This window comes from Phytophthora parasitica, assembly GCF_000247585.1.
Source record: "Phytophthora parasitica INRA-310 unplaced genomic scaffold supercont2.21, whole genome shotgun sequence".
Lineage (NCBI taxonomy): Eukaryota > Oomycota > Peronosporomycetes > Peronosporales > Peronosporaceae > Phytophthora > Phytophthora nicotianae.
The window spans coordinates 142,919-153,288 of record NW_008649007.1 but is presented as its reverse complement, the minus strand read 5'-3'; the positions used below and the strand labels follow the sequence as shown (position 1 = coordinate 153,288).

Genomic DNA, 10,370 nt, shown 5'->3' with positions numbered 1-10,370 from the left:
GCGAAAAAGATGTGCTGAAACCCACCATGTAGGTTGACGAATATCCACAATTGTCGAGGGGTTTTACAGTTGAGAGAGAAAGAGGAAGTCTATTTTACAATTTTAGTTAGTTGGTAGGGCGTGATTTACAGTTTGGCATGTATCCCAATGCAGAGTATGTGCCCCGCTACTTGTTAGGGTTGATCGAGCTGCGCAAACTCGTGGATGTCTACGTACCCATTGAGAGTCCAGCAAGGTGGTGCGTTTCAATCTTATCTGTGTATTTGTTGTATCGGGTGCTTTATGCTACGGAATGCCCAATAAGCCTTCCATCGTTCATTGGCTTTGCACTTCAAAAGTGGCTAAATTAAGAGTGTGCAAGATGTTAGTAAGTCAACCGAGTACAGGACAATGCTGTTAGGCTTTCCTTTTGTGGTTCACACGGACCATAATAATCTTATCTACCCTACGGAGAACTCATTGCGCGTGAAGAGGTTAATGCTGCTGCTAGCTGAGTACCGGCTGGAGTGTGAATACATACCAGGCAGTGCCACCCGAACGTCCTTCGTCTTGGACAAATTAGCACCAATCGTATAAGCTGCAAGTAGTGTTGCGTTTGCATTAACAACTGTGCTATTGTATCGAAAACATCGTACTATGAATTGTACAATGCATCCGTATGTGGTCTATGGTGTGTCTCCATTGCAATTTCTAATGATGGTGCTCGATAGTGTTACCGAGGCTTATGGGATTCCTCGATTATATACTATGGGCCCATAATGGATGGAACTGCAAGCTCTCCCCAAGGAAAGCTCCGCTTTCTCTTACTGTAATTTTTCAAAATGAAATTTAAAAAACAAACCTCGTGACGGTTAATTAGCTGAACCAAGCCACACATAACCTGAGCGGTGGTAGCCATCAAATTCGACAATGTAGCCCACACCACCAATCTACAAGTACAGTAACCATACACGCTAAGAGCTCCACAAACACGTTTGAACACAATATCAGCAGTACCTGAAGCTGCTTTGAGTAGAGACAACGAACGTAGCCGTACCAGTCCTCCACCGTAGTCTCCGACATGTCCGCTATTGCCGCCGTGTTGGCGTGCGACACTCGCATGCACCACGCATACAGTAGCCGTTCTGCTAAGGCTAGCGAAAGTTTCATCCCAGAAAACCAGGTATTAATTTGAATACTCAGACTTATCTCCCTACCGTCATCATGACGTTTCTTGCGGCAACATCGCCAGTGTTTTGTTTTTCTAGAGACCCTTAAGCGCATGGGCTGCTGGCAGCCTGGGCAACACTTAGAGCCCTCGAGAAGCCCAGCTTGTTGCCACCACTCTACCGCTCCCACCTCGTCGCTCGTCGCCTCGATGATTGAGGTGAAGATGAAGTGCTCCACGTTGTGGAGGGCGTAGAGGTGGCTGGTTGCGCTAGTCATGGTACGGGGATGGGCTGGGCGAGGGAGGCTGACAGAGTCTGGTGCAGCGCGAATACTTTGCAAAGTGAGGGAGTGAGTGTGCTAGCGGGATGAACGTCTGGTAGGGAGGGAACGGGGGCATTTTCGCGTTCACATACAAAGCCTAGTAATTTGGTTTTGCATACTTTGTGTAAATGTTGTCGATAATGGGGGCATAATACTGTTATTTGCAAATTCGAGTCATGGGCAAATCTTGTGGGACGCACACTGGTCAAATCACTTGACTATGGGAATTTCATTTTAAAAAATTACCATAAGAGAAAACGGAGCTCTCCTTGGGGAGAGCCGAACAGCAATTTTAGTCTCCATCAATAGTCCATTTGCGTACCACTGAGACGGAGTGATGCTTTATGTTTGTATTGTACGTTCGAACGTGCTCATCCATCGTTACGCTGCAGTAGCAGTATGATAACAACGCTGAGACCCAAATTTGTCTAGAACAAGCGAAGAAAATATAAACAAGGTACAGCTGTCCCTGCTGTACCTGTAGAGAGCTGGCGGTTTGGCAAACAGGCATCTTTGGGCGACGGTACTAGTATTTGTTTTCATGGAGACGCGTTGCCATTCGACCTCGCCAATAGGCGTGTTGCAGTCGCTCTTCGCCCTTAAACGATTTATTTTACAGTCGCGGTTCTGTGCATGTACGCTTAGAGAGTACAGTATACTTCAAGCGCGACTAATGATTTCTCTTTTTTGGGGGAAGCAAATCCTTGCTTGGGCGCCTGTAGTTGTGTTCTCACTGCCAGTCACTGGCATTCTACCGCTCTCCACACTGGGCCAGTGTGGAGAGCGGTAGAATAGCACAGAGAGAACAAGCAAATCCACAGATCCTACGGTTAAATTGGACAGAAATATCGGTATACCGGATAAGGGCCACTACTAAAAGCATACTGGGGGTTGCACCCCCAGACCCCCGCATTAGAAACTGGAGAGTGGTGAGTTCCCGCCTACGCACACCCGCTCACTACCGCCCTCTATTAAAAACACCTTTTTCACAATCTGTGTTTTTCACGGATTTGTCTGTGCGTTTCCTCTTTCCTCGCCAATGTGTAGCTAAAACACGTGCTATGGACTTATCGTGTGCTTTGCCATTTCTCTACTGTATGCTGTGCGGACCGCACCGCACTGCACGTAAAAACAGCCGATCCACCTGGGTTGATACATTGTAGTAATCGCAAGTCCCATTTGGCTCGAGTATTCAATGAATCGATGATCATCGGCTTCTTCGTGGCCATTTCATTATTTGTTAAGACAAGGTGAAAACCGGATACTCCTTGCTCTCCAGACATGCGCCTCCATCCCGCTCTGTTAGCAGTGGCACTAGCATGCCTCGCAAGTTGTACCCAGACGCTCGCGACGTCTGTCGAGTCAAGCTCAACGAAGTGGTCTCCAGTCATTACATCCAACACATTTTACCGCGCAAGACTCCTGCGTGGTGTAGCAACTTCCGACGACGCTGAAGAGAGGGATTTCTTTTCGCAAATGGCAGAAGCAGTCGCCAAGTGGGGGACAACGACGGCTTTACTCAGTCTTGGGAAGACTGACGACGAAGCCAAGAAGATTCTTGGGCTGGAAAAGCTGTCGGGGGAAGCGCTCAAATCTCACGCGAACTACCATATTTTGGACGAATTCCTGTCTAAGCTTCGATCGCGTAAGGTGACCCAGTGGCTAAACAAAGATACTACCACCGATGAAGTCTGGAAAGCTTTACAGCTGGACGATTTGAGCACGAAGCTCGATGCAAAAGAATTCAAACAGTCCGAGGCGTTAAAAACCTACGTGGAGTACGTGAAGAAGCTGGACGACGATATTGTTAAGTTCAAGAGAGCCAGCTTTGAGCCTGACAACAGCTCTCCACTTGAGTTGGCTGTGAAAATCCACATTTGGGCCAAGGCAGGGAGAGATCCAGCGCATGCCCTCGAGATAATGGGCATGAATGCGCTGAAAGGCAGCAAGAATCGCAAATTCTACGAAGAATTCCTGGATTTGATCAATGGTAGAAAGCCGATAATCGACTACTAGATGGATAAACCAAGTAGTAGTTGGAGTACGACTATAGAGTTGCCAGATAGTTTCGAAAACTGTTAAACAAGCATGTTTGTAAGTGTACATGTATTAATACCGCCTTGATTATCCGCCTTGGAAAAGAGAGGTTCTTTCTTCTCTATTCACATGCAACAGCCACGCCCCATTCTCAAACCAACCTTCGAAGAGTACTGATCCAATGTTGCAAGGACCTCATTGAGATACTGTATCTCAGATACAAGACAGACTTGTATACGGTAATATATTATGTAGAAGAAAGCGTGACCAAGGCAACTACAGACATGTAGTCATGATGTCATCATAGATGACTAAGTCAGCTATGCGCCGTAGTCAGTGTCGGCAAGAAGTGCGTTAACCAAATGCTGATGTACTTTAGCATAAGTACCCACTTTTGGTCTACAGCTCGCTTCGTTGACGTAAGCATGCGCCACAAATGTACCATTTTGCTGGTACACTTCTTGCCAACTTATCCGATCTTCATTGTCAGATTTGCGTCAGAGCTGAAGTTCATCCGCGATGCCGAGTTACAAGCGCCTGGAAGTGCACACCAAGTCGACGGATTTCCGAGCGGCCACGCGTATCGTCGAGGAAGCAGAGCTACCCAAAGCTGGTGCTAATTCGGTGGTAGTCAAGAACTACTACGTGGGTATCAATGCCACCGACGTGAACGTCACCAACGGAGCCTACACAGGTCCACTTCCTCCCCCATTCGGCTGTGGACTGGACGCTGTGGGTGTCGTATTGGACGTGGGTGAAGGAGTTTCCGACGTCAAAGTTGGGGACGCTATCGCCTACAGAAGTACGTTTTGCTTATCCTAGATTCTAGACGAATTGTGAGAATGACCAGTTTATTTTGTATGTTCTAGAGTTGGGGGCTTTTGCTGAGTACAACGAGGTGGACATGGCGATGGTAGTGAAGGTGCCAGCCCCGACCTCTGACGCACTGCCACTGATCGTCTGTGGGAGCTCTGCGTCGATTGCGTTGAAGCAGGTGGGTGAGATGAAGTCGAACGAGACGGTACTCGTCACTGCTGCGGCTGGCGGCACTGGGCAGTTCGTGGTGCAACTTGCTAAACTGGCTGGAAACCACGTGATTGGAACGACCAGTTCGGATGCTAAAGCAGCTCACCTCACGTCAATTGGATGTGATCGCGTGATTAATTACAACACGGAGAATGTGGACGAAGTTTTGAAAAAAGAGTATCCGAATGGAGTGAACCTCGTGTTCGAGTCGGTGGGCGGTGAATTGCTACGCTCAGTTGCCGACAATATCGCCGTAAAGGGCCGTATTATCGCCTTTGGACACATCTCCGGCTACCACGGGGGTAAGGATGAATTTACAGCCAGTGAGCTGGTACCCAAGCTGATTTTTAAGTCGGCGTCGCTGCGTGGATTCATCTCGGGGCACTACCGCGACCAGTTCCACCCGCACATGCAGCGTCTGCTCAAGCTGATTGATGAAAAGAAACTCGTGCCTGGAATTGATCCCGTTAAGTTTGAAGGTTTGGAGAGCATTCCGGACGCGATCGATTACATGTATGCGCGCAAGAACATTGGCAAAGTCGTGGTCAAGGTTGCCTAAGGGGAGGGTGGATGTTGAATCGATCCCTTATGAATACATGCACCACGATCGTGGTTTCTGGAAGGATGAATTTATTCGCCCGATGCAGATCATTGCCATGTTATCTAGTAGCTACGGATAGATAAAATCCTACCATTTAAGCATTAGTACTACCGATGCTTCAGGGACTTTCCTCCCGTAGTTTCATTACTTTGCCGTGCTAGCTCCAACGGGGTTTAACACGATTTAAAAATCGTGTAAATGGAACGAAAAGTTAAAGTTAACTAGAAAGGGCGAAGTCTCGCGTTTTTGATTGTTGAATTCATTTACCTGATCGGTTAATTGATTAGCTGTACTTTTGCTGCTTCACTTATTCGAGTACACTTGACGAGCCTCGCATTTCCTGGGATCCTACCAAGTTGATGTTGCTTTAGACACGCCTGCAGTGATGCTTTATCCATAATTCGACCATTTGCTAGACTTGTTATGTCTTCTTGAGCCAGCACTCCGTTCCAGACACGAAATGTATCCATGATGCCGTGAAAGCCAAACCATCCGCAGTAGTCTGGGCGAGGACAGTTTGGAAGATCCGAGGAGCTCCAGCCCGTTCCGACCTGCCCATACATCATATAATGCCAGGAATAACGCCACACACCAGTCTTCGACTGCACATTGATGCCATTAACGTAAACTTCTTGTCGCTGTTCTTCGTGATTGTACGTCAGAGCAACGTGATACCACAAATTGGGCTTTAAGTTGCTCGCTACGATGGAGTGGTTCGGTAATACGGAGCAGTACAGGTCGCCTGTCGAGCTTACCATCACACATGGTTGGTGATAATGTGGTTGTTCGCAACTTTCACGACTGGAAGACTGAATTCCGTAAATGATACCACCAAAATGTTCATCACAAGAAGCTGGCAACAGACTGAACCAGATATCGAAGCTGAAGCTCTTTCCACACATGTGAGTGAACTGGAAATACATCTCTTGATTCGGGTCTTCGATATTTGTGAAGTACGCGAAAGAGTCGAATGGACAAGCTCCATTATTGAGTTCCACAGGTTTGAACAGAATTGAGCGAGCCTGGATGTACTGCCTTTTCCATGACTGCACTGCCTCTGGATTCGTATATAAGCATCGAAGACACCTTTTCCAGAACGAAATACCAGACAAGTGGTATCTCCACCAAGAGTTCGTGAGCGACAAGTGGAATGCGTCGAAGCCTGTAAAATAGCTGCACAATAATTCGAGTATCTCAACGGGTAGTCGTTCCGTCATATTTACGCTCGAAGGGGATTGAAATTCCTCCTCGTCTTGGTGTCGTGTAGGGGGGAGAACGACTCGAAGACTGAGGCGGTTATATCTACGCTAGCAAGAGCGTTGGCGCCACCACGTCCAGTCGTTTGTGGAAGGCGTCTCTAGCGACCACTTAGGCCAAAGATATTAGTAAAGCGTCGCTAAAAACATTTTTAATAGGTATAGATCATCTTTGAAACCCCGCCCATAGCATTCTGCCCGTGCTTACATAATCTGTCGTAGAGCATTTCACCTTGGTCTCCGGACCAAGATTATACAAACTACTCTTTCATTGTCAGTTCCTCGCAATATTTCTATATATCCTAGTCGCTTGCAGTGTCATCTACAGTGCATACGACGCGAGATGTGGTCTTTGGTGTCGGATTCACACTCATGACTCCTCCAGTCCCGTTCGGTTCCAGATACCACTTAACAGTCTTCAAATGGGCATGCGATCCGGCTGCACAGTGCACCGCAACAAACTGATGCATCTTGACTCCAGTTGGTTGATCCACGACGAACTTCTTGATCTTCCTGGCCAAACCGGACTCACCTTGTTGCCGACTACCGAACAATTCCAATTGTCGAGCGATCTGAGGAGTGGCACAGTGATACAGTACCGAGTCCAGCCCTTTGGTACTCCACTTCGCTACAAACGCACGGTCATCCGTTTCCCGTGCAGAAACCTCACGCCACAGCGTCCGTGACGTGCGTATTCTCATCATATTCTTGAGTTTCTTCGAATCTGTAGATGCTAAATGCAAGAGTAGAAACCCCACGGAAATAATAAGAGCCACAGCCAAGCCACCAAAGATCGCGTACAGATGCGGATCAGAGTGTAACTCGGCGTTACGCAGCATGAGATCAGCTCCGACTTTACACGTAAAGTGGATGACCAACACTGCAGTGGCGTTCAACGTCCAGAACCGAAGAAAATCATTCCGAGCGGCGTGATCCAGACGCATCGCTAATGATCTGGTCTGTAATGTGACTCGGATCACCCAGTAGCTACTGCTTAATGTCGTGAAAACGAGGGTGAGACTGCGAACAGGGATAGCAGGAGTGCAGTAAATCACGATACTGCCTTCTGCAGTGGACAGTTGAGCGCTGCATCCAAGCGAGAAAATGTTACTTAGAGCGCCGATAGCGCCAAGATACAGTAAAACCATCGTGCCTGGATGTTCCAAGGCTCCGTCTGCTGGATCACATTGGAGTAACTCGAGCAAACCGATGCGAACTAACGAGATTGCATCGCTGTTGATCGACTCTGATGTTTGGAGCCGGGATTGGATCTCCTCTACAGGTCGATACACGCTGTTACGGATGAAAATCCAGACACTCTTGAGGATGTAAATGTACTCGAGAGCGTAATACGAAGCGCCTATCAAGTTGAGAATCAGCAGGAAAGTGCGAATCTGTCGACTGGTGTTGTCTTGGATTCGGATACGTCGGTTGATCAGCGTCGTGTCTATCATAAACCACTCGATTTGTCGTAGATTTTCCTCCTCGATAACTTGAATTTCGGCATCACTCGAGGTGACTAACGACGCACACGTTGGAAGGTGAATAAGGTTCCCGTCTAGATCACGGAATAGCACCTCCTCTGACGTCATGAATAATCTACACAGTGTCTGCAGCTCAGTCTCCTGGGAATCTCGGAACGCGCAGTTTCCCAGTCCGTCTCCCATATACGCTTGGTATTTCTGTACATTACGTCCACTTTGCTGCATGACAGAGTCGACAATACCCCGACAGTCTGGTGTATACAAGTATCCGTACGGCGTCGTTGCTGGTTGAGAGGGTGTTTTATTCGAGCGAGACTTCGTCCACGCTGTACCGTCAATTGCCAGTAACGGAGACTCTGTCAGCGTCTCTGGAAGCGTGAGCGCCACATACCCAGCTGTAGTCTCACGACGACGCCCCAATGTGTATATTGTCGTGTTATCCAGCTTAGTGTAGTCTCGATCGTCTTTTTGGAAGAGAAACATGAGATTCACCGCGAACGTCGGAATAATACGCGATAGGTCATTTCCACACTGTTTAATTGCCTCAGCATCCACATCTTCAACCGTTATGGCTTTGTCCATTGTTGTATGCTTGATCGCGCAGTTCCAGAATGGAGCCAAATGCATTGTAGAGGTTAAATGCATCCCAACCGTGTTAATCAAGAAATCCGACGTGAAGAACGAGGCAGCGGCATGAGTCACCTCGGCCAGAATCGCCGCTTCTCCGTTGACATTCACCCCCATTGTGAGCTGTTGTGTCTCCAAATAGAGCGCTAATAAAGCGCTTACACCCAAAACATCCACAAGTGCTACATGGTGGATATCGAATGATCCCGGTAGCAACGCCACGACATCCCTTAACGAGATCCCTTTACTGTAACGAGCAACAATAGCGTCAGCGACGGCGTTAGTGTAGTCTGGTAGGCTCATGTCTACGTATCCTTCCTGCACATTTTTCATGATCTTCCGCACCACAAGCTCGTCGTTGAAGTGGCGTAAGTAAACTTCGGACATGTTGACTACTGCGATGAGGCCCAGAGTAACGTCTCCAACCTTCGAAAGATTCGCATCAATTGGCGCAGTGGAGCCGTGATTAAAGTACCGGTCGAGTGGAAATGTATCGTGAAAGTCGCGGCAGAACTCATGACGAATAGCGGGGAACCAGTTGCCGAATAGGAGCTGTGGTTCAGTCTCCCATGACATGATGGTATCAGTGACAGGGCCACAAAGCGGAGCTAATACGTCTACCATGAGGTCTACAGGTTGATTTAGCATTTCTTCTGGCAGACCAGCGAGAAGATCGTCTCGACGTAAGTTGGCACGAACGAGAAAATCGGTAAGCGAGATGTCAGAAGCCGTAGAGCGAGAGAGCTCCTCTCTGGTCTCTAAGTCGATTAGAGGGAATTGGGATCGGCTGAACGTGTCGTAGTAGTGCACTCCACTCATAACGACGCCCATCTGGTTGAGCTTTCTGGCTGCGATCTCGTCTCGCACTTCGTCGAACGGTTTAGTGACGTAGCTACCCAGATAGTATTCCTTCAGTGGGATCATACTTACTGAAGCTAGCACGGCCAAGAAGATCGCTACACACGTCCGATAAGTGATCTCATAGTCTTGCACATGGAATCCCTGTGCGTTGGGTTTGGGCTTGTCCATGGGTTGTATGTCTGGCGGGAAGCGTGGGCCATCGACAGAAAGTCTTTGGACGGTCACCCTGTTCCTCTCATTATGGCTGACGTTCCCATCCAGGGCTGCCATGATCACAGGCCGTGGTTTTGACCCAAAGAATTAGTCTTCCAGAATGAAGAATGAAGAGGACGCAACTGCAACAACGTGGAGTGAGCTATCTTTGTACACCTTTTTCGTACATCCAATCCTTGCTCATTTTAGTACAGCTTTAAAAAGCTGAGACGAAGAAACTTCAGATGCGTCCTCCACTAAAAAAAAAAAAAAAAAAACGAACGAGCAGATTGCACAAATAATGAAGCAAATTTTATTTATCCTAATAGTATATTTTCCCAATTGTTATCTGCTGCTCTATTAGAACGACAAGAGAGTTTAAAACGCCTTTTTAGAGGAGTTATCCCCGAAGTAGGGGTTCCCACATATTATATTTGAAACTCATTTGGGGTTATTTGAATTCAGAACTTGCTAAACAATCCAAAGCATGCTGTATCAATAGTTTGCAACGTCAGTGTAATGATGGTGGTTGCAGACGCGTGCGTGATCCGAATCTTTTGCAGGCTTGCAATCAAATCGCACGTTCATGGTTCGTTGTCATGCTAATTGCGCGCTTTCAGCCAATTCCTTAACGACCCATTTTGGGATTTTTGCTTGTGTAGTCACCCCTCTTCAATTTCGTCACCTTTTTTTGGCAATCAGAACATGTTTGTTGAACAAGGGTTAATTGATTAGCTGTACTTTTGCTGCTTCACTTATTCGAGTACACTTGACGAGCCTCGCATTTCCTGGGATCCTACCAAGTTGATGTTGCTT

General features: G+C 47.6%; 4 protein-coding genes across 4 annotated transcripts; 2 read left to right on the top strand and 2 right to left on the bottom strand.

Moving 5' to 3' along the window:
- Positions 1-851: 851 nt before the first annotated feature.
- PPTG_22669 (hypothetical protein) lies at positions 852-1,425 on the bottom strand (the record flags this gene model as incomplete). Its single annotated transcript, XM_008905790.1, has 3 exons — positions 852-929; positions 997-1,133; positions 1,197-1,425. 3 exons carry the CDS (start codon positions 1,423-1,425, stop codon positions 852-854), a joined length of 444 nt encoding a protein of 147 aa, XP_008904038.1.
- A 1,326-nt stretch (positions 1,426-2,751) lies between these two features.
- Positions 2,752-3,486, top strand: PPTG_09764 (hypothetical protein; the record flags this gene model as incomplete). Its single annotated transcript, XM_008905552.1, has 1 exon — positions 2,752-3,486. One exon carries the CDS (start codon positions 2,752-2,754, stop codon positions 3,484-3,486), a length of 735 nt encoding a protein of 244 aa, XP_008903800.1.
- A 510-nt stretch (positions 3,487-3,996) lies between these two features.
- Positions 3,997-5,355, top strand: PPTG_09763 (hypothetical protein). The gene is made up of 2 exons (XM_008905551.1): positions 3,997-4,309; positions 4,377-5,355. The coding sequence occupies exons 1-2, from the start codon at positions 4,027-4,029 to the stop codon at positions 5,090-5,092; spliced, it is 999 nt and encodes a 332-aa protein (XP_008903799.1). The 5' UTR covers positions 3,997-4,026; the 3' UTR covers positions 5,093-5,355.
- Positions 5,356-6,525: 1,170 nt separating this feature from the next.
- On the bottom strand, positions 6,526-9,530 carry PPTG_09762 (hypothetical protein; the record flags this gene model as incomplete). Its single annotated transcript, XM_008905550.1, has 1 exon — positions 6,526-9,530. One exon carries the CDS (start codon positions 9,528-9,530, stop codon positions 6,693-6,695), a length of 2,838 nt encoding a protein of 945 aa, XP_008903798.1. The 3' UTR covers positions 6,526-6,692.
- Between the last annotated feature and the right edge of the window lie 840 nt (positions 9,531-10,370).

What these genes read in the sequence shown, in the direction of transcription:
- PPTG_09763 (XM_008905551.1), top strand. Translation starts at nt 4,027, where the DNA reads ATGCCGAGTTACAAGCGCCTGGAAGTGCACACCAAGTCGACGGATTTC. An exon ending in GGACGCTATCGCCTACAGAA is followed by an intron (nt 4,310 to 4,376) that starts GTACGTTTTGCT and finishes TGTATGTTCTAG; the next exon opens with AGTTGGGGGCTTTTGCTGAG.